General features: G+C 36.4%; 1 protein-coding gene across 5 annotated transcripts in view; it reads right to left on the bottom strand.

Annotated features, from left to right (window-relative positions):
- LOC126365817 (osmotic avoidance abnormal protein 3-like) overlaps positions 1 to 23,999 on the bottom strand; it is a 333,344-nt gene that overhangs the window by 172,126 nt on the left and 137,219 nt on the right. For 4 of the 5 annotated variants that reach the window (XM_050008409.1, XM_050008410.1, XM_050008411.1 and 1 more), the window contains exon 7: positions 3,314 to 3,548. The exons of the other annotated variant lie outside the window; for it this stretch is intronic. In XM_050008409.1, the coding sequence (XP_049864366.1) occupies positions 3,314 to 3,548 (235 nt within the window). The remainder of the gene's footprint in view (positions 1 to 3,313; positions 3,549 to 23,999) is intronic. 5 annotated transcript variants of the gene reach the window in all.

The raw sequence follows: 23,999 nt of genomic DNA, 5'->3' as shown, positions 1-23,999 counted from the left end.
GGGTGGCAGCTGTCATAATGGAGGTACTGTTGCTTGTTGGTGGGTTTGATGTGGACGGATGTGTGAAGCTGGCCATTGGACAGATGGAGGTCAACGTCTAGGAAAGTGGCATGGGATTTGGAGTAGGACCAGGTGAATCTGATGGAACCAAAGGAGTTGAGGTTGGAGAGGAAATTCTGGAGTTGTTCTTCACTGTGAGTCCAGATCATGAAGATGTCATCAATAAATCTGTACCAAACTTTGGGTTGGCAGGCTTGGGTAACCAAGAAGGCTTCCTCTAAGCGACCCATAAATAGGTTGGCATACGAGGGGGCCATCCTGGTACCCATGGCTGTTCCCTTTAATTGTTGGTATGTCTGACCTTCAAAAGTGAAGAAGTTGTGGGTCAGGATGAAGCTGGCTAAGGTGATGAGGAAAGAGGTTTTAGGTAGGGTGGCAGATGATCGGCGTGAAAGGAAGTGCTCCATTGCAGCGAGGCCCTGGACGTGTGGGATATTTGTGTATAGGGAAGTGGCATCAATGGTTACAAGGATGGTTTCCAGGGGTAACAGACTGGGTACGGATTCCAGGCGTTCGAGAAAGTGGTTGGTGTCTTTGATGAAGGATGGGAGACTGCATGTAATGGGTTGAAGGTGTTGATCTACGTAGGCAGAGATACATTCTGTGGAGGCTTGGTAACCAGCTACAATGGGGCGGCCAGGATGTTTGGGTTTGTGAATTTTAGGAAGTAGGTAGAAGGTAGGAGTGCGAGGTGTCGGTGGGTTCAGGAGTTTGATCGAGTCAGGTGAAAGGTTTTGTAGGGGTCCTAAGGTTCTGAGGATTCCTTGAAGCTCCGCCTGGACATCAGGAATGGGATTACCTAGTCAAACTTTGTATGTAGAGTTGTCTGAAAGCTGACACAGTCCCTCAGCCACATACTCCCGACGATCAAGTACCACGGTCGTGGAACCCTTGTCAGCCGGAAGAATGATGATGGATCGGTCAGCCTTCAGATCACGGATAGCCTGGGCTTCGGCTGTGGTGATGTTGGGAGTAGGATTAAGGTTCTTATATAGGTATCGCTGACCACTCACCATATTCTGCCTGTTTACATATCTCTGTATTTGAATACACATGCTTATATTAGTTTCTTTGGTACCTCAGTGTATAATTTCCAAATTACAGTCCTGGATTACCCTTTATCTAAAACTAATTGTAGATAAAATTTGTTCCCCGCTCCAACACAAACACACATCATCATTTCAATCAACTGTAAACAAAAAGTGAAAAATAAAAATTCTTTACTAATTTGTTTTGGTTCACTCCACTGTCTTTTCTGCTAAACAGTTGTATGGTGTCACTTGGTTATACTTTGTTTTGGCAATGAAACACCACTCTTCTGCTCTTTTTATCTCTAGATCACTTCAGTCCCTTAAGAAAGTGAATCAAACTCACTGTTCTGCGTAGTCATTCATCAACTGTGCAGATAGGTGAAATGAAAATCATGGCAGCAACTAAGCTCATGGGTAAAAGTTAGACTGGAGAACTTTCTCAAAGACCTATTTCATTGAGACAGTAGTGAAGAGAGTTGATTTAGACCTGACAGTTAACAGTTCCCATGGTATCACATGTATCATAAAAGACAAGGAAATGTGTAATTCAACACACATATGCGGCATTCAGTTTTCATTGTCTTTGTCAGGCTGGATAACTTAGCACACTGATTGGTTGTATGGTGTCTTAACATCAAAGACCAGACATTGATAAATAAATTACCGGCCAACAAACTCCTGAGCCAAATAAATTAAACTTATGTGTATGTCTGTGGATGGAGGGTGGGAGGGGGGGGGGGGGGGGGGAGAGGAGTGTGTGTGGGAGGGGGGGGGGGGGATGCTATCAATCTTCTAGTTGGGTTTAAATGGCCTGCTATGTCTTCCTCTCCTGTACCAACCATTTTTACGTCTTAGGAGCACCCCGCCCAATGTCCCCCACTATTTCTTGATTTCTTGAATATATTCCATTCCCTGTCTTACCCTACATTTTTCCCCTCTAGAGCTAGCCCTACTTCCATGGCGTTATTCTCTGGTGTTTTAATACATTTTATACCATCCTGTCCCTTGTTCTTCTCCCTGTTCTCCTATCCTAAAAAATTCTGTAGAGATCATCTTCCTTTCTTATGTTTGTCAGTTTTCAAATCCTTCTATAGTACCACATCTGAAACTCTTCCCATTCTCTTCTTTTCCAGATTTCCCATGGTCCATTATTCACTTCCATACAATGATTTAATCCAAATGCACATTTCTCAAAAATTTCTTCCTCAAATTAATTGGATTACACCATAATATCACTTACATTATTGAAACTTTCTGTCAGGACCATCTTCATTCATAGCATATAATATTCTTGGCATGTACATCTTCCACTTTTTCAGTCTTCGACATCTGATTTCATTTTGACTGCCCTACCTCATTTTTGTATGTGCACTGATGCAACTGCTTTGATTGTATAAAGTATTCCAATCAACAGCATTAGCAGATGTACTTGCTCCTTTCCACAGTTGCCAATATCTCTGTTATCCATGCCTTGAACCATATCACTGACTTTAGCAATGATTTGATTTGTTGGTCCCAGAATTTCTACCTCACTTTGTAAATGTTCTGCTTATTGTTATCATTTGTCATCAACTGACCCTTGTTTTGCTTCACCTCATCCTAGCTTTGCACAGATTTACAGAGTAGCAAAATAATGAAAATGCCACATTCATTTGCAGCAGAATATGTGCAAATGATTGATTTTTCTCTCAACAATACACATTGACAGTACCACACTAAATTGTAGGATCATCAACTCTTAATAGCCCAAAGTGAATCCAAACAATATGGGATTGACTAATGAAGAGGATGAAAGGCGCTGAAAAGATAATGAATCTACGTGTTTCAAAGGGTGGGTACAGATCTTGGCAGGCACATAAAAATTCTTGAAAATGATAAATATTTCTCCAATGTGTTCTGTGAACTACTCTGTTCTATTCATACTGTTCATGTTTAGCAGATGTAGTGGTCAGGCCATTTTCTGAAGTTCTCTACAACGTCCATCCAACCACTTTCAAATATTACTTGCTCTGAGAACAAGTGCCTTACACTGTTGTAAAATCCCACATATCTGGTAGGTATGGAAATGAATGGCATCCAGGAAGCTTTTATGCAATCACCTTCAGTTGTGTACAAATACCAATGAACTTTACTAATTTCAATATAACACACTTCTGTGTATCTCTTCGAGACATAAAACTAGTAAGGAAGACAAAGCTAGAAAGCTATTAAGAGTGAAGTACCTGACAACCAAGCACGAGTAGTGCAAGATGTTTCTACAAGGTTTTTCAATCTTTGTATTTCCTGTTCATACTCTCTCAGAAGTGCATCTTTTGCATCTTCATTGATATGGGGCTTATTCTTGATATTTTTTGCTCTGTTAGCATAACGCAGTGTGCTCAAACTTTCTTCATAGTTACTATCAGCTGGTGAAAGGCATGCAATCATAAGTGTCTTTGTGTTGCCACCTAGTGAATCCTGAAAAATGGTCAATAACAGATCTACAGTAGCAAATTACAAATATATTTACATTACATTTTTACAAATAGAGGATTAACAGTTCTCTGAGAAGTACTGCTGAATGAAGAACACATTCATGTATACGCATAGACACAAGTGTTACTCCATACACTAGGGAGAGGGGAATGCCCAAATTTTCAGAAAATGTTCTTCACATATTGGAGGAGAAAATATGGTCTATAGATATGGGTCTAGAAACAATTTATTTCCATGTAAGAAATCACCTTCAACAACTTTCATACTATGTTAATTATGGAAAGCACGCAACGCTTTAATGTTAGAATACGAAGTATGAAACTCTTTCTTACATGAAGTTTTCAGTATGCCCCCATGGTAACGTCTGGTTAAGTTGTAAATCTTGGATTTACCTAAATGTAGCATAAACTGTTTAAGATAATATTAGGGACACAGCAAGCACATAATGGTATGGTTTCCTATTGTCCACCATGGATTTGTTTCCTGAACAGTTTAGTGCAAAAGAATGCAAATGCTCATGTGACGAGCCAATTAGCACATGGTCATGGCTGTGCCACTCATTATGCATATCACACAAGATAATAGAATAAAGGTGTCCCAACAATAGAACAGTTGAAGAACCACTCATCATCTTGGGTAGTATGGGATGCTGACATCTGATACTTGCAGTTGAAAGACACACAGTAGGATGAAAACCCCTTCACCTTCTAATATGCCCACCCATTTTCTGTTTTTAACTTCATTAGTTGCAGTAGTACTGCAGAATCACGCCAAAATTAAATGTGACCTCTATCTGTCTGTTTAATTTTTAGAAGAAACAATACACTGTTGATGACAACAGGATGACTCATCTACTGCAAATGTGTGTTAGTAATGTGTATTTACATACAGGTACACTGAGCTCTGTGTGAAACTAGCTGTAATTATGTGAATGTATAAATTGCTACTAGCAGCAGCTATTCTTGGCCCTACATTTAATAACTGTTGGATAAAGAAAAACAGCCATAACTAAATATCTGATCTGAATTCCCTAATCATAAATTGTTTTTAAAATCAGAGGTCAGTTTCATACAATAATTCTTACCAGAGCCATCATTTAACTGCTGCTCTCTCTCAGCCAAACAATTTATGAGGTGTTCCATCCTCATACAGTGATTGGAACACACTAAAATAAACTGATTTTTCCTTAGTACTAATTTTGCTTTGTTCCCTCATAGAGCAGTAACCAGAGCTGCAAGAAAAGGTTATTTGTTCATAAGTGATCTGTTATATCTCAGTGTTCTGGGTACTGATTTCACCTCTGGCTTAGTTCTGTACATCACAGAGGTAAGTTGCATGATTTGCAGATTGAAGTGGGTTATCAATGCAGGCTTTTTGTCAGTGTCTGGGGCAGCATTGTTGGTGACTTTCTGTAAGGGCCTCATCTTCTTCCACCCACAGATGAACGTATGTTGCTTTCTTAAAGAACATGCTACTTGATGTGCTGAATGAAGTGCCTTTACCTGTGATGTTAAAAAAAGTATTTTAAGCACAATAAAGTATCATCCTCATTTCAGTGTTAATATATACAGGCTTCCACATAACATATTCCATGAAGCCACTAGACTTAAATTTGTTAGAGAATCTGAAACTTCTGTTTCTTGAATTCTGGTACAAAATGAAGAGAGACTTTTTGCCTACATCATGGAAGGCTGTGAAAACATGCAAAAATACTACACCAGTGCATCTGAGATTATGCAAAATATTTTAACATTTTGTGTAAGAAAGAGTTACATGTGATATGGTGACACATTCTGTTTCTTTGTGTTTTCCATGATTAATGCACTATGAAGAATTGTAGAAAATGAGTTTTAATGTGTAAATTAAACGTTTCCATGACCATGTTCTTATAACATATTTTCTTCTTCCGTGTGTGAGTAATGTCTTCAGAAAATTTGGCTGCACCTTTTTGCTACATCTGAAAATCAGTTAACATTAAAAAATGACAGAACAGGGAAGTGATTAAGACAGTATAAAACATAACAGCCCACCAAACATCTCAAATAATTGATTAGTCTTTCAAAAATGAACACTCATTTGATTTAACCACGGACACAAAACAACAGTGATCTTAGCTCCCTATTGCCCCCACTGAAATTAAGTTCAGTGTAATTCTAATCAAGCTAGGCAGTGTTCTTGAAGAGTAGTAGTAGATCTTTTAATAGAATTTTGTTAGATACAGTCTCTTCACATATTAATGACACAAATGTCTTGTGTCTTTCGGTCTCCAGTGCTTCACATTGGAAGAATAAATATGGTGCAGTTTCATCTCCCACACCACACAGTTTGAACTTAGTTGCTTCTTTTTTCCCATTCATATTGTGCAGCAGTTTCCTGAAGTTCCCATTGTAAGACATTGGACATACAATGAGTTCACTCTGCCCTTTGTTGAGTCCAGGATTGAAGAACTTCTTTTAAAAAATGTTTTCTGCATCATTATTTTACCATGTTTTGTTTTTGAATCTTAATTCAATATCCTAAGTGCTGCCTCATGATCCAGCTACATAGTTTAGAGTTTACTATCACCTTTGTGGTGATTATGACAGGTTCTAGTCCAACAATGAAGTCATCACTCCTCCTGTCTCTCATTACCAATAATATCCGAGTGACAGGAACCATAACAGAATTGCCCTATTGCTTTCCTCCACCCTCACAAGGGATTCACGGTATCCTGTAATGATCTTTCTTCTTGTTGCAGGGGCTTATAGAGATTTCAGAGCTGCTAGGGTGTCTAGATGAATAACCATTGTATCACTATGTAGATCCTCTTCTGTGGACACTCTGATAGAGAACATCTTCTCCTGAGAAATTGTAGCCAGGATCTCTGGAAAAATTGCACTCTCTAATCTAGGCTGTACCCACCCCCAGCACCTCCTGAACAGTATTGTGTTTCATTCTACCACTGCTACCTACTTCCAGTTGTTACACTGAAACATTGTTGAAGTGCATGGAATCTGTTGTATAGTTGGCTGGCATTTTCCAGGCCATTTCTATATTCACCACATTCATTATAATAGAGTGACATTCTGGATATTGTTAAGATTTCCAGTATTTTCCAATTCAAATGGATAAACAAGTTGGATTAAAGTATGCAGAAGAAAATCATTGTTCAGGAGAGGGTGAGGAGTTACACTTCTTTACCACCCTGTCTCGAGTCTTAATAGTTCTGTCAAGATTATGTAAGGAAGTAGTTATTAATAAGATTCAGTATAATACTGTAAAATATTGTATAATTGCAAACAGCCACTTTGAACTTCAAGAAGGAGATCATCATAAGAAAATCTGTTACAAATATTAGTATACCAGCAGATAACAACATTCATGTTGGAGGTGTAATACACAAAGTCATATCCGTGTAGTAGGATTCTGTTTGAGTGCAGTGTTTAAGTCGTGCGCATGCACTGAACACGGGCAGAGTTCACACCACCAGTGGTGCCAGTGGTGCCAAGGCTGGGTGGTGGTGCACAGTGCATGTGACCCGGCTCAATGTGGGCTGTTAAAGGGCTGAGCATGGTGTCAGCATCTGGTAGCTGTTGAAACTTCCAAACTTCTTTGTACTTATTTGTGCACGAGCAGCATGAACCATGCTGATTATGGGTGAGCACAAGGTAGGAAAGGAAACAGAATTTGATCATGAATCCAATGGTACACAGATACGACTGGAAATGTTATATGAGACTCCTCTCATATACAAATAGGATTGAATACAAGTAATTCACTAAATAATTTATAACTAATATACTGTTCAACCCACAAAAGAGATCCAGCACTCAGTTTGTAGCTCTTGATAAGACACATCTACGTAGCTATGTAGTTGCATGTTCAATAGCTTTAATAATTAAATTGCAAAATTAATTGAAATCAGCATATCACTGACAGCATGACAGTACATGTGGACAGTGATAACACCCCACCCCCACCCTCCAGTTGGATTTTAAGATTTATTATTTTTAGTGTCAAATTTTATTGTTTTATGTTAAATTTTCATAATTTTTCCCACAATTTAAATTTTATTGATTATATACAAATTCTAATAATATCCTACAGAAATGCATCATTTATAGTTGTACCATAAGTAGTAAAGGTACAATGAGAATAAACAATTCTCACCATTGCAAGCACAAAACTTTTATTTAAGGGCAAACTATGGTACCCAAAAATTATTATTTTATATGTGTATAGGGTAGAATTTTAGCACACAACTAATAGCACAATGAGAATTTAATGAAACTTATGAATCAAAAATTGTGTAAAAGGACTGGTCATCACATGACATCCTTATGAGATATTAACGTGCATACTTTATGTGGGTGGGGATGCTGAGAGCTGGAAAATGGTGACAGTTTTCTGGAGGGAGTGACCAAGTCCTTAGAAACTCAGTGGCCACGTTCCTCACGGTCACTCAGTATGGAAAGGTGGCAGACTCAGTTTGGATTGAGTTGAAGGAGGTAGCATGTACATGAATATGAGTGGTGATAAAGCCACATTTTTATGTGTTTGAAATATTTCGCAATGCGTGGGACTTAGAAATATTTCAGCATAGACTCATATAATTTTGTAGTGTTTGACTTAGTCTCTCATAGATTTGTGGGAACTTCATTTAAATTTCTTCACTTAAAGGCATTTAGGACTGTTAATCATTGTGTTTTCAAAGTAATTAATTAAGTTATATAGTGAAGTTACAATCCATTCTTGGGGTCTTGAGCCATTTTATCATTTCAACATAATAACTCATGTTGTTCAGCAGTCAGCAGTTTTGTGGGAGATCAATGGGCCAATAAACTATTTTATTAAAACTTAGTCACCAATAATTGGCATGTCATTTTGAAGTGGCATCTATGTTGAGCCTAGTAGACTTTAGAATTCCAACTAGATGTCAGCAACTAATTTTTATTAAATTTGAGGTGACTGAACCTTATGAAGAAGTCTGCCCCTAGACTAACAGAGAGAGCCAGTGATTTACATGTGGGTTAATTGCACTGCAAGAAATTGTCAGTAATGTCCCAACGACTTTGAGTAAGTTTTAGTCTTCTAAATTTTAAACACCTTAACATCTGGTGGACACCAAAGTTGTAGAACAGAAACAGAAGGTGCATGAATGCTACACTTAGCAAGTTATCTTGCTAACTATTATCTATCATCATGTAAAGATGGCACTGGTAGTATTGTGTGGTGATATGGTGCTCCAAAATCAATTGAAAATGAATGGTTCTTCGTGCAGAAGGTGTAAAAAAATGTGTAGTCAAAGGAATTCGGTGCATTAAGTGCAACTTTTGGTTACACGAGAAGTGCGCAAATGTGTGCCTGAAATTTATGAACGATGTTATTCAGTGGACATGCCTCGACTGTATAAATGACAAAATGCACCTTCAACTTTTATAGTCCTGTCTTCCACAGTTGCGTGTAATATTACGGTATATTGATAATTTTTACTTGTGGACTGTCTGACAACAATTATTCAGTTGCTGTCAGACGGTCCACAAGTAAAAATTATCAATATACCGTGACAAAATGCACGATTAACATCCGCCCTAAGTTCTAAGGACTAAATTACTCGTCTTCTTCAAAGTGACACTGATGCACTGAAAGCAGAACTGACAATGCTAAAGAAAGAAAATATTGCATTGAAGCATGAAGTGTTGTGTATGTGAAAAAACTCCAGTATCAGATGGGCCTACTTCGGCAAATACGCAGAGCGATACAACTGACAAACCACAAAAAAATTCAGCCACCATAATGAAAGAAAAAGAAATTGATTAGATTAGACTATTATTTGTTCCATAGATCATGAATACGACACTTCATAATGATGTGGAATGTGTCAGGTTAATAAAAGGTGTATGTACAAGATATTGCATTACACAAAATATTACATGACACTTAAGTTTTTTTTTTCTTTTTTCTTTTTTTTTGGGGAGGGGTGTTGGGGGGGGGGGGGGATATTACCCATTTACTATATCCAAAAATTTGTCTAATGAGTAGAAGGAGTTGCCATTCAGAAATTCTTTTAATTTCCTTTTAAATGCAATACGGAAGATACAGAAGAATCAAACAAATATAAGTGGACCAGAGTAATGTACAAAAAAGACTGAAAGAAGCGTTATAATAAGAACTGAATAAGTTAATTCTTTATTATAGGTGACTCATTGTTGAAAAACATAGTTGTTCCAAACTCCGTAATCAACATTCGAACTGGAATCAGGACACATCAATTGCTTACACACCTTAACATCATCTTAAGCTCATGAGAAACCGCAGAAAATAAGCATAGCAGAAATCCAGAAGGTATTTTTATCCCCATGCGAACAAATTCGCTTCGAAACAACAGTGAGGAAGGAATTGTAAACGACACAATGAACCTCATCTGAATGTCCAGAAGACTGTACTCGAATTCCAGAATAATAATAAGTGGGACTGTGTACAAGAGATCGCTGAGTGACATCTATGTGCAGAGAATAAACGGCAATATTAAAGAACAGTGCAATAAACTAGGAGTCGTTTTCATTGATCCCAACAAATTTCTAAGTGCAATGTGTCTTGCAAAGATGGTCTACATCTGAATAGGTTGGGCTCAAAAATATTCATTAAGATGTTCATAGATACTTGCCTGGTCACAAAAAATAAAGCAAAATGATAAGTGGTGATGGGAGTAAAAAACTTGTGTAGCATTAAGAAAGACAGAACCAAATCATTATCATCGGGCAAGAAATGTGCTAAAGCCCATAACTAATAGTCAAAGCACTTATGCTATCCACTGGAATATAAATGGTTTAAACACTGATGCTTCAAACAATAAAAACTCCAAAGTAGATGAACCGGAAATCATTCTGTCAGAATGTGCAAATATTAGAGTTGTTTGTTTAAATGAACACTGGTTTACTGAGGACACAATTAAAATTCTAAACAAGATAGAGAACTTCAGATTAGCAAGTAGCTTTTGCAGAAGAAACAAGTCACGTGGAGGCTCATGTATACTTCTACATAGTGATATAAGTTATGAGACCAGAAACTGTTTTAATTACTTAAATGAAGAACGTGTGTTTGAGAGCTGTTGTGTAGAAATAGTGGACTCACAAAAATATGTTATAATAATCTCAAAATACAGAATTCCAGGGACGTCATCATCAGTCCTATTTTTATCTAAGCAACAAATTGTGCTAGAAGAACTTTGTAGAGAAGAAAAGAAAAACTGGTAATAGCTGCTGATTTTAATATTGACCTCACCTGTGATAGTAGCCATGATTCAGTAACTTAGTAAAGAAATATGGTTTCAAATTGTATTTCCTTGAATCTATCGGAGACAATGGACAATCAGCAACGTGTATTGACAATGTTCTAACTAATTATGTATATGAAGATGTGTATAAATTTTGTCTAGATCTAGGTATTTCAGATGATTGTGCATTTTTCATTTAGCTGCCACAGACAGACAGGAACATTTCATGTATGAGAACCCATACGAGCAGGAACTTTAGCAAAGTAAACTTGCTAACGTTTAGTGAGAAACTAAAAGAGATAACATGGCTTTTGATCAAGGGACGAAAACTTTGAGAAATTCATGAATAGTTTTCTTGGTGTCTTTAATGATACATTTCCACCTAAATTGTGCAGCAATAAAATAACAAATAAAGTGGTTTACCCAGGGCATAAAAATTTCCAGTGTAAGGAAAAGGCAAGTGCATAGAGAACTAAAATACAATAAAGATATTAATATCATTAAATATGTTAGACTCTATACAACCATATTTAAAACAGTTGTCAGAGCAGCAAAACAACTGGAAAATAACAGGCTAATTTAAATCATAAAAATAAGACAAAGGCTGTGTGGTCAGTAATTAAATCTGCGTAAGGTGTTAAAGCTTGTAACCAAGAAATTTCAAAAATTGACGTTGAAAAATAGAATAGAATACAATATTTTTATTAGCCTTTCAGTATTTTTCATACAATTGGCTTCATCAAAGCTTACAGAGGGTTTTAGTTTCAGTATGATATTCAAATAGATACAGAAAGGGGTGAAAAGGAACTAAAGACCTTTCCTTCAGCATTATCTAAAACAATGTTTTACACAATAATTAAATACACACATAAGGAAAGAATCACAGTAAATAACTAGCTTATATAATATCAAAACATTTTCTTCATAAGTTAGGTAAAACATATATTTTGATGATTAGTATCTAAGAATTCTTCAGTTGTATAGAATTCATTGTTTTTTAGCCATGTTTGCAAATGTATTCTTATATTTATTTAGTGGTACGGTATGAGTTGAGCATGGTACCTTATTGAAAACTTTTATGCTTAAGTACTTATAGTTATTACGGACTACAGCAAGTCTTGTGGAAGGCAAGTCGAGCAGGTGACTGTTTCTTGTACTGTGTGCATGCACATCACATCTCATGTTCAATTTTTTCAGATTTTCTCTGGCATATTTTAAACAGTTATATATATATATATATATATATATATATATATATATATATATATATATATATATATGCTTGTCACTGTCATTACGCCAAGCAATTTAAAATAATTTCTGAAGGACTCTATGGGTGCTAACCCTTCTATGCACCTGATTGCTTTCTTCTGCCATCCCGAAATACATTCAGCCTCTGGGGAGTTACCCCAAAGCAATATTGCAGTTGGGAACGAAAAAAAAAAAAAAAAAAAAAAAAAAAAAAAAAAAAAAAAAAAAAAAAAAAAAAAAACATAGTATAAGTGGAGTAACAATTGCTTGCTCACACTGTTTCTTAATTTATAAAATAAGAAAAATACTCATGCTAGTTTACTACATAGATAGTTGGTGTGTCCTTCCCATGAGAGCTTTTGATCTATGATCTGTCCAAGTAATTTCATTGTTTTGTTTTCATTTTTAGTTACTTTGACATTAAATATTATTTCTTCTGTTTTTGTTTGATTTATGAACAGCTGGTTAGCCTGACACCAGTAATTAGCCATTTGCATCATTTCTCTATTTTTGTCCAGTACACTCTGTAAGTTCTCTCCTGTACTTATTAATGTCATATTGTCAACATATAGTATGTTATTACACGGTATGTAATTCGAGAAGTAATTAACATAAACAATGGACAGTAAAGGTCCAAGAACAGAGCCTTGGGGGTATTGCACTTTCTATAGGGAATATTTCTGACCTCTGCATATTTTCATATACAAGTTGTAACCTATTGCTTAGATAAGATTTGAATAGACGGAGTGCATCATCTTCAATGCCATAGTATTTTAACTTTTTGATGAGAGTGTCATGAGACACCGAGTCAAATGCTTTACTTAGGTCAATAAGTGTTCCACACATTGATACCCTTTTTCCATACCCTTCATAAACATTGCTCACCAAAGCTTCTACTGCTTTTACAGTTGATAGGTGTGACCTGAAGCCAAACTGTTGTTCATTTAAAATTTTGTTGGTTTCAAAATACTTGTATATTTGCTTATGCACACAATTTTCTACTAACTTGGATATGATTGGTACTATAGAAATGGGTCTGTAGTTATGTGGGAGGTTTATTTCACCTTTTTTGTACACAGGCAATGTATCTGTGAGCTTCAGACAGTCGGGGAATATTCCTTCATCAGGTATTCTGTTTGATAGTGAAAGAAGTGGCATTTTAATTTCTTTTGCTATACATTTTATGATGAGATTACTGAGTCCATAATAGTCTCCTGTTTTGAAATTACTTAATTTGTTTATTGACTTATGAATATCATTTAATGTGATTTGGGTCCAAGTGAACTTCTCACTTCTTCTCTGTTTTGCACAAGTGAGCAATGCTTCTGCATCAGAGGCAGAATTGATGGGTGGGGTGGTAACGCTATTTACAAAATATTCATTGAGAATATTGCAGTCAATAGAAATACTCCTTTCTTTATTGGTATTATTAATTTCCCTTTTAATGACAGTCCAGGCAGCTTTACATTTATTTTTAGAATTTAAAATATATTCATCATTTGCACAGCACTTAACATTTTTATTTCTAATCTGTAAAGGTTTCTCATTTGAGTGTAATTTTCCTTGTCCCTATCACTGTTATGAGATTTGTCTTTCATAATCATCAGTAGTATTCTGAGTTTGTTAAGTTGTAGGGTGTACCAATTGTAGTATTTTGTTGCTTATGAGTAATATTACTCTGGTACCTTTTGGTTGCCAAGGGGCATGTCATTTCTACTATATGCTTGATCTCTGTCAGGAAAATGGAAAAACATTTATTAATCGTTTTCTTGTTATCCATTACATGAGCCCAATCCATTTCTTTTAAATGGTTTATCATTTTGTTTACAATGGATTCACCTAGAACTCTAGATGTCACCTCTCTCTCTCTTGAACTGAAGGCTGACTTTTCTATTTGAAGCCATAGCCCTGTGTGATCTGATATTCCTAATTCTATTATATCACATTGTATGGAGTCTGTTTGTACATTGCTAATTATGTTATCAAGGCAGGCGTTCAGTCTAGTTGGTTTTACATTGAGACATTAATAGTTTAATGACTTCAGAGTGTTAATCATATCAATTACATTTTTTCTCTTTGCCCTTATATCTATGTTAATATCACCTACAATTACAATTTTATGCTGTTTATATTTTGATAACAACAATATTAAAGTATTAATTTTTTCTATAAATACTATCTCATCAGAACCTGGGATTTGATAGATTGAGACAATAACAGTTTTCTGTCCGTACTTTACCACACCAGCTACTTCTATTGTAGCTTCAAGGCATATTCTACTAAGGTCTATAACTAACTAATGCAATTCAAGGTTACTTTTGACATATATTGAGACCCCACCATGTGTAATACTTTTTCTGCAGTAGCTTGTAACTAATGAATATCCAAGAGGAACACACAAGTCTATTTCAGTGTCTTTCATCCAGTGTTCATTGATGCATAGAACACCGCAGTTGATTTTATCGAGCCAGTATTGTAAGTCATTGATTTTACACCTAAGAGACTGGATTGTACATTTATATGAAGGTGGAGGAAACTGTCACTGCTACATAATGGTATTCTATTTTCGCAGAACCTTTTTTTTTTTTTTTTTGATTCATCAGTCTTCTGACTGGTTTGATGCGATCCAAAACAAATTCCTCTCCTGAGCCAACCTCTTCATCTCAGAACAGCACTTGCAACCTTAAGTCTTCAATTATTTGCTGGATGTATTTGAATCTCTGTCATCTTCTTCAACAATTTTTGCCATCAACAGCTCCCTTTAGTACTATGGAAATCATTCCCTCACGTCTTTACAGATGTCCTATCATCCTGTCCCTTCTCTTTGTCAGTGTCTCCCATATATTCCTTTCCTCTCCAGTTCTGTGCAGAACCTTCCCATTTCTTACCTCATCAGCCTCTCTAATTTTCAACATTTGTCTGTAGCACCACATTGAAATGCTTCAATTCTCTTCTGTTCTGGTTTTCCCGCAGCCCATGTTTCACTACCACAGAATGCTGTGCTCCAGACATGCATTCTCAGAAATTTCTTCCTCAAATTGAGGCCAATATGTGATATTAGTAGACATCTCTTGGCCAGGAATGCCCTTTTTGCTATTGCTAGTCTGCTTTTGATGTCCTCCTTGCTCTGTCCGTCATTGGTTATTTCACTGCCTAGGTAGCAGAATTCCTTAACTTCATCTACTTCATGAACATCAATCCTGATGTTAAGTTTCTCACCTCATGAGGTAACCTTACAGGACACAGACAAAAGGAAATAAAGTAAAAGAGAGTAGAAGTGATAGCAACATTATTCAAACCAAAGGGCCTGTAACTTTAATTAAATCCAAACAATTTAGATGACCATGATCTTTAACAAAAGGAATACCAGTTGGCCATAGCAACCAGGTCAGCAGTGAATATTATTCATGTGTTGGGGTAGGTTCTTGGCACATAAACCATGAGAAGATAAGCCAACTACATAGAAGATTTTTGGCGAGTGATTTTAACAACAATGGGTGCTGTGACAGCTTCTGACAACAACACTTCATCACTTTGCAGTCGGCGGCAGTGCAGCTGTGTACAGCAACAGCTATACAACAACAGTCTGAGACTATGCCACACACAAGACATCAGCAGGGCTCTACAGCAGCTGGTACGTTAAATTAGGTGATCTGTACAGTGTACTGCCTCCAGAATCAGAGTGTAATTACTTAATTTGCAATAATTGACTGTGATTGACACTGACAAACATTGAGTGATGGTGGAAATATGTTAATAAATAACCAAAGTTTTAATGTGATACACACTTTAAGTTGTACAGTAATTTAAAAATATGCATATCATGGCTTTAGCGGGAATTCCAGATAAACTTAAAACATCAGAAAAACTGGAGGAACTATCTCAAAACAGTAAAAGCCATGCAGATAAACCTCATGAACTATCTCAAATTAATAAAAAAGTTAGACGATTTAGTCACAAAAATAGGTAAAATTTCCAAATTAGAGGAAACCTTAAGCTAATTTACGTAAGGAGTTTGAAATGAAAATAGTCAAGCATTGTGATATAGTTAGGCAAGAAGTGAAAGTACCATTTAATGATGTAAATGATAAGATAAAACAGTCAGAGGAATCATCTTCGAGTAATCACGAAACCATATGCAATCAGATCTCAGAGACGCAAGATAGGGTAGAAATATTATAAGTGAATAAAAAACTTATTGAAATTGCTGGTGATCCATATACTTTAACTAATTTGGAGAAGCATCTAGAAGAAATGGAACCGCAAAAAGTACACAAAAAAGTAGACACTACTAGCTGACTGTGATATTAATTATAAGAGTGAGTTACAGAAATTATGGAAGGAATTAGAAAACACTAAACAGGAATGTAGAAGAAAAATAGCTAAATCTAACATGGGATTATCTCCAGAATTATTAGAATAATTACAAACAGGAAGTGGAATTAGTGGCGCTAAGCAGTTTCTAAAGTGTGAGCCAGAAGGAGAAGTACATCCAATGTACTCCTCCTTAAGAGTATTTTCTTGATCTATGCCTCAGAAATGGGATGATAAAAGAAACAAATTACACTAGGACATTTACTAGCTGATGCAGTAGAATGATGAACAGCTCATTCAGAGGAATTTTATTCATGGGAATATCTTTAGGAAAAATTTAAGAGAAAATACTGCTCCAAAACAAAACAAAATTGACACTATAGTTATTAGGTCCTATAATGGTTCATGGGGTACATATAAGAAGTGTATCAAGGCATCTGACTAGGGCTAAGTGTTCAGATACCCCATTAGATGAAAAACATTTTGTTCAAGTGCCGGTAAGGAGATCACCTTATTTCACACAAAAAGAAATCTTATATAGTGGGTAGAACAATTTGTAGAAGGTTTGGTTAACCTGAGTAAAGAAAGAGGCCATTTCAATCATACAGAAAATTAGAATACAGGAAATGGAAATACAGGACATGAGGAAGAATGCTATGCATTTAAATTTTCCAGGAAAAAAGAGAGTCATTTTTGTTGGATAGATATGAGACCAAATAAAGATCACAGTAGAAAGAGAAATAACAGTGAAATGAATAATTCACGGGTTTCTGTAATCAAGACCCAAACACCATTGACACTGCAGTAAAACAGAATACATCTAAGGTCAAACAAAGCACAGATGCAAATAATTATCCAATAACAGTATCAAAAATGGGCAACATCCTGGGACATGAGCGAAAATTCAGGATGTAACAAAACTATTATAGGACCTTACAATGAAAAATTAATTGCATTCAGTCATAAACAGATACAAGAGAATGGCTACTACAAGAAGATAATATAGAAGAGGAAGTGTAATTAAAACCAATTATCAGGGAAAAGGCATTACATATAGATGTAGATATTTACATAGAGTCAGGGAGAAAATGGTAGAAAAATAGGGTAAGTGCTTATAACAACCCTTTACTTATAGTAAATTCGGCAGCCGAACACTTTGCATGGGGTCTCCCGGCCAACAATGCCGTACGATCATTTCATTTACTTGTAGTAAAGAAAGCAGTGGGAGGAGTGCAATTAGTGTTAGATGCACTGGTTTTAAACTAACATATATGGACAGAAAGGGACAGAACTGTACCTACTGATGATTTGTTAATGAGAGTTGAATAAGGAAGGTATTTTAGTTTAGTTGATTTGACTGCCAATTATTTGCAGGTTAAATTACATGAAAATTCACGAAAGTATGCTGTGTTCCTTTTTTATGGGAATACTTATAAATTTAAAGTGTTGCTCTTTGTGTTCAATATTTCAGTATCAGTGTTCATAAGAGCACTACTTGAGGAACATGGTAAAGAACTGCTACAAGAATTAATTATTTATGTAGACGATGTGTTAATACTAAAGTGAATTATTAACTAAAATCTTGGAAAAGTTTCAGAAAAGGGGTATCACAATGAAGTTAGCAAAATCGCAATTTGGAAGGGAAGAACTGAAATTTATAGGACACTTAGTAGAGAGAAGGTAATAAGACCAGATCCCAAAAGAATAGAGGCTGTCAAAGACAGTCTGGAACCATGAAATTTAAAACAGTTATGATCATTTCTGGATTAGTTGGATTCTATCATCACTATATACAAGGCCAACCAATGAACGATCCCAGGTTATTATCATTTCTGAAACAAACAACAAAGTGGATAGGGATGTAGGAGCATCAAAAGCATTCAGTAATATTAAGCAGGCATTGGTAAATGTACCAGTTTTATCACATCCAAAAGTGCTTCTGAATATGGTATTGTGTGTGAACTGTTCCAGGGTGAATGGAATCCTGAGTTAGGAGAGCACAGAACAACAGAATTCTCTAGCAGATGTCTTGGTGAACTTGAACTATATTATACAGTGACAGAAATATATTCAGATAATCAGGCATTATCTTTCCATACGGAAAGTTGGTTATTCCACAACAAATTAATGTGATGGGGATTATTCCTACAAGGAGACCAGATAGAAATTAAATACATAAATAGTTCAGAAAATACAGAACTGGATGAATCATCATGACTATCTTAGGGTATGAATGACGTAACAAGAACTAAAGGACTGGGAGTAATATTCAGTAGTAACTTCTTGACAATAAGTTATATAAACGATGGAGTAAGACAGTAAGCATTAAAAATAAAACAAGATAGAAGAACAGGTGTTTATTGTAAGAAAAAGTTACAAAAATGTGAAGAAATGCCAATGTTGGTAGAAGATAAATCTATTTGGATGATGAGGGAAGAAGCATTATTTTGGAAGTTATGTACTGTTAATGCTATGTATTCCACAGACACCAGAAAATGAATTAACACAATTCTTACATAAGGGATACGGACATTTTTGCAAGTGCAAATGTATTAAGCGTATGAGTAAGTTTTATTATTTCAAGAACATAACTCGAAAAATAAGAACTATAAGTTAAAGATGATAGCAATCAAGTATCATACAGGATGTATCCTACAATACCAAAGGCTCTGTATGATCTTACATCAGCAGATGGTAATGGATAACTAACAACAGGAAGAGCAGGAGTAACACATATGTTTGTCTTAGTGGAATGTTGGTCAAACAATGGAAAATTATTTCCTATAAAGAAGGCATCCACAAACACTGTCATAACCTGCTTAAAAAGTATTTTGTAAATATAGGAAAAGTAAAAAGATTATTGACCGACAATGGATCACAGGTTACGAGTAACAATTTAAAAAAAAATTTAGGTTGAAAAGGAGTTTAAAATGTACACATACATCTAAATACGACCCATAATCAAATCTGTGTGAGAGGTCTATGAAGGAAATTGGTCATTTATGTAGAACATATTGCTCTGATGAACATACAACTTGGATTCAGATGATTCCAGAGTCCTATGAAATACTGAACAAACTACCTCATATGCCAATAAGATTGTCCTCTGTTGAGCTATTAAATAAGAATTTTATGAGAGAACCTTTGCTATAGCTATTTAAATGGCCATTATCAAAAAACATTGATCCTGAGGAAGTTTACTGAGATAGTAAATGACAATTTGAAAGGCAGGCAATATTAAGAGTACACAAATACAATTAAAGAGCACAAATACCATAATTTAATGTAAATGATTTGGTACTAATAAGAGAATATTGTCAGAGTTCAGATATAAAGAAACAAAAAAATAAGTTTTTCCCAAAATATGCTGGGCATTTCAAAACAATAGGGATACCACATCTCAAAGCAGTATTTCTGATCAATCCCAGAATGGGATGCAAAGAAGTACTTTATAGCATTGATAGAGTAAAAATGTTAAAGTCTCCATGATAATCTGCCCTTTTGCAGATTAGATGGGGTGATGGCAACCAGGTTCTGAGTTAATTACTTCATTTCTTTCCATTTTAGTTTTCTATGAGACAATTTCTTCCTCTTTAACTATGAGATCTGTCAACCTTCTCTTACTATTTTAGAGAGATTTATGCAACATGGAGGGTATTTATTAAAACTGTACAGAGATATCTGTACTTTGAAAACATAAATATAGCAGGAAGATAAAGATTTACTATAAAAATTGAAGAAAATGCTAGAGTACAATAAAATTATGTGTTTATTTCTATAATCTTAATAACAATGACCCCAATACTTTTACATATTTGATATAGAGGAATTCGTATTTTTTACCATCCATATAAGTAATAGGTTGGATTTTATATGTTTTATAGGGGAGGTTGTCTACTGGAATGAGTTACATATTTCTAAGTACAGAAGTACCAGTCACGGTGGGATATACAGGGTGAGTCAGGAGGCAAGGTACATGCTTTGAGGGGTGGTAGCATTGGTGATTCTGAACAAAAAAATTCATATGGATGTGGAACAGAGTTCCAAATGGTTTCCAAGATAGTTATTCAAGAAAAACTTACAAAAATGATATCAACTGTGTTCCATCTCGAAAACCATTTGGAATAGGGCATAAGTCCATATGAAGATTTTTGTTCAGAATTACTAACACTATCACCCCTCAAATCATGTACCTTTCCTCCTAAAATGACAAAGTACTCATACGACTGTTAAGATCCACAAAGGTGATTCACAAAGACATTAAGACAAATGACAACAATTAAATGATGACAAATGTATGACTATCAGATCTCTGCTGCTTATCCATAGGGTTGGGTTAGGAACAATTTTCGGGATCTGCAATAGTGAAGTTGTGACAGGCTGTTCTGTAGGGAATGCCAACCATCTTCTCTCTTCAGCATCACAGTCTAGAACCTTAGCAGAAAGGGAACCTTGGGTGGGGTTGGGAACAAAATCTGTCTTTGGGGTCTATTGTCTTTTTCTTCTCGATCCTACACTTCCTTCTCTTTCTTCTTCATTAGTAGTACCAATTCTATCCTCTCTCTTACTATGTACATATATTGCTATCACTGTAACCCTTCTCTTATCTACACTAAACTCGCATTCAGGAGGACGACGGTTCAATCCCATCTCCAGCCATCCTGATTTAGGTTTTCTGTGATTTCCCTAAATTGTTTCAGGCAAATGCCGGGATGGTTCCTTTGAAAGAGCACAGCCAATTTCCTTCCCAATCCTTCCCTAACCCGAGCTTGCGCTCCATCTCTAATGACCTAGTTGTCGACGGGACGTTAAACACTAACCTAACCTAACCTTCTCTTATCTGCACTGTATAGTGGAAATGACACCCTGGTTCCACAGGTAAAGCCGAGAGATCACAACAAAAATGACACAGAAACACAGACTAATTATTGTTTTCATGTATTGTTAACATGTTCAGTTTCCTCCAGTAAGCTGAATGGTTGGAACTGATGTTAGTGATGTCATATGAACTGGACAGAATGGTCGGGGGGTGGGGGTGGAAGGGGTAGGAGAAGAAAGGACAAAAGGAGGTACAGGTGATGAAGAAATTACAAAGTGACATACTAATATAAGCTAAGGTATTAGAGAAACTTATGTAATGCATAAACATTAAAAGGTTGGGAAGTAGGTTTGATGAGAGAAAAGAAGGAAGTAAGAAACTAAAATTTTATATAGGTTTTGGGTAAGATCACTTTGCAGAGAAGATATCTTCAATATTAGAAATGGTAAAATCCCTATGGTCAGAGACTAGGTATAAGATTGTAAGCATGAAGGTGGAGTGTATCTAGATTTGTAGAGAGGTAGGAGGATGAGATGGTAGGTTTACCTATGAAAGAGGGAACCTATACCTAAGGTCACACAGATCTAAGGAAGGAAGGACCTAAACAACTTTCTTTAATTATATATATATATATATATATATATATATATATATATATATATATATATATATATATATATATATATATATATATATATATATACACACACAATGAAGGAGTACTTGTAAAAGCAATGCAGCACATTCAGTGTATCTGACCAGACACTTAGAGGAGAATGCAGCAAATATAGAAATATAAATCTAAGAAAGTAAACTAAATGAAAGCAGGTAAGTGATCTCTAAAGTAGTTAAGGCATATGGACTTAGCAGGACTCGGTTCCGTAGATTTTCCCTTCTCTAATGAATGTTGAACAAGAACAATTCTGAGATTTGTAAGCAAGAGATGGAAAGCAAGATAAGATGAATTTTTTTCAGAGGTGCATGTGTATAAGTAATAACAGGTTGAGAAATAGGAGTGATGAGAGAAAAGAGGGCAGTAAGAAATTAATATTTTACACAGATTTTGGATAAGGTCACTATGTGGAGGAGAAATCTTCAATATTATAAATTATAAAAGCCATATCCTCAGAGATTAGGCATATGGTTGTAAGCATGAAGGTGAGGTGTATCCAGATATCTAGATTTGTAGAGAGATAGGGGGATAAGAGTATAGGTTTACCTATGAAAAAGGGAACCTATACATGAGGTTAGGTGAATATACAGATAAAAGAAAAACTACCTCTGGTTTAATTAAGTTTAATTGTATGATACTGTCTTTCTGAAGTAAAAAGACAGAAATATTTACACAGCCAGAAACCAAATGGGTTTACGCCCTGGTGACTAATGTTAAGAAAATTGATGATGACTGTGTGTATCAATCTTATGTTGAAAGAAATGCACTGAATTTAGGTAACATGAGACCTCAATATCAAAGTGAAATTAATCTATGGCTTGCTTATAAAATAAGTGATTCTGTCTCTAGATGTGTAAGTTATTCCACACAACATCTTTCAACTCAATGGGTGGATCTGTAGGGGTGCATGTTGCTATAAAGCGTGGCCTCACTCTCACTTTCCTTTTACAAGACCAAAAATGCTTTGCATGTTTGTTGGAATTTATGTGAAGATGTGAGAAAGAAAAATGCAGGCACACTGCAGAAAGTGACAATGGATGCATAATTTGTACTGGCCAACGAAGTGTCACTTGCACTTTGTTGTCATGCATTGGGGTTGCTGTGGACTCCAAAGAAAAAAAAGGGCCTGACAACAATGGTCAAGCACTAAAGGAAAATTAATGCTGTTATATAGACTCTATGCCATGCTATCTGGAGTTAAGAATGAACGTATGGTTTCAGTGAAGCACTGAAGCATCATGTATAAATATACACTCCTGGAAATTGAAATAAGAACACCGTGAATTCATTGTCCCAGGAAGGGGAAACTTTATTGACACATTCCTGGGGTCAGATACATCACATGATCACACTGACAGAACCACAGGCACATAGACACAGGCAACAGAGCATGCACAATGTCGGCACTAGTACAGTGTATATCCACCTTTCGCAGCAATGCAGGCTGCTATTCTCCCATGGAGACGATTGTAGAGATGCTGGATGTAGTCCTGTGGAACAGCTTGCCATGCCATTTCCACCTGGCACCTCAGTTGGACCAGCGTTCATGCTGGACGTGCAGACCGCGTGAGACGACGCTTCATCCAGTCCCAAACACGCTCAATGGGGGACAGATCCGGAGATGTTGCTGGCCAGGGTAGTTGACTTACACCTTCTAGAGCACGTTGGGTGGCACGGGATACATGCGGATGTGCATTGTCCTGTTGGAACAGCAAGTTCCCTTGCCGGTCTAGGAATGGTAGAACGATAGGTTCGATGACGGTTTGGATGTACCGTGCACTATTCAGTCCCCCTTGACGATCACCAGAGGTGTATGGCCAGTGTAGGAGATCGCTCCCCACACCATGATGCCGGGTGTTGGCCCTGAGTGCCTCGGTCGTATGCAGACCTGATTGTGGTGCTCACCTGCACGGCGCCAAACACGCATTCGACCATCATTGGCACCAAGGCAGAAGCGACTCTCATCACTGAAGACGACACGTCTCCATTCGTCCCTCCATTCATGCCTGTCGCGACACCACTAGAGGCGGGTTGCACGATGTTGGGGCGTGAGCGGAAGACGGCCTAACGGTGTGCGGGTCCGTAGCCCAGCTTCATGGAGACGGTTGCGAATGGTCCTTG

This window comes from Schistocerca gregaria, chromosome 4, assembly GCF_023897955.1.
Source record: "Schistocerca gregaria isolate iqSchGreg1 chromosome 4, iqSchGreg1.2, whole genome shotgun sequence".
Classification (NCBI taxonomy): domain Eukaryota; kingdom Metazoa; phylum Arthropoda; class Insecta; order Orthoptera; family Acrididae; genus Schistocerca; species Schistocerca gregaria.
This window is presented reverse-complemented; position numbering and strand designations above follow the sequence as displayed.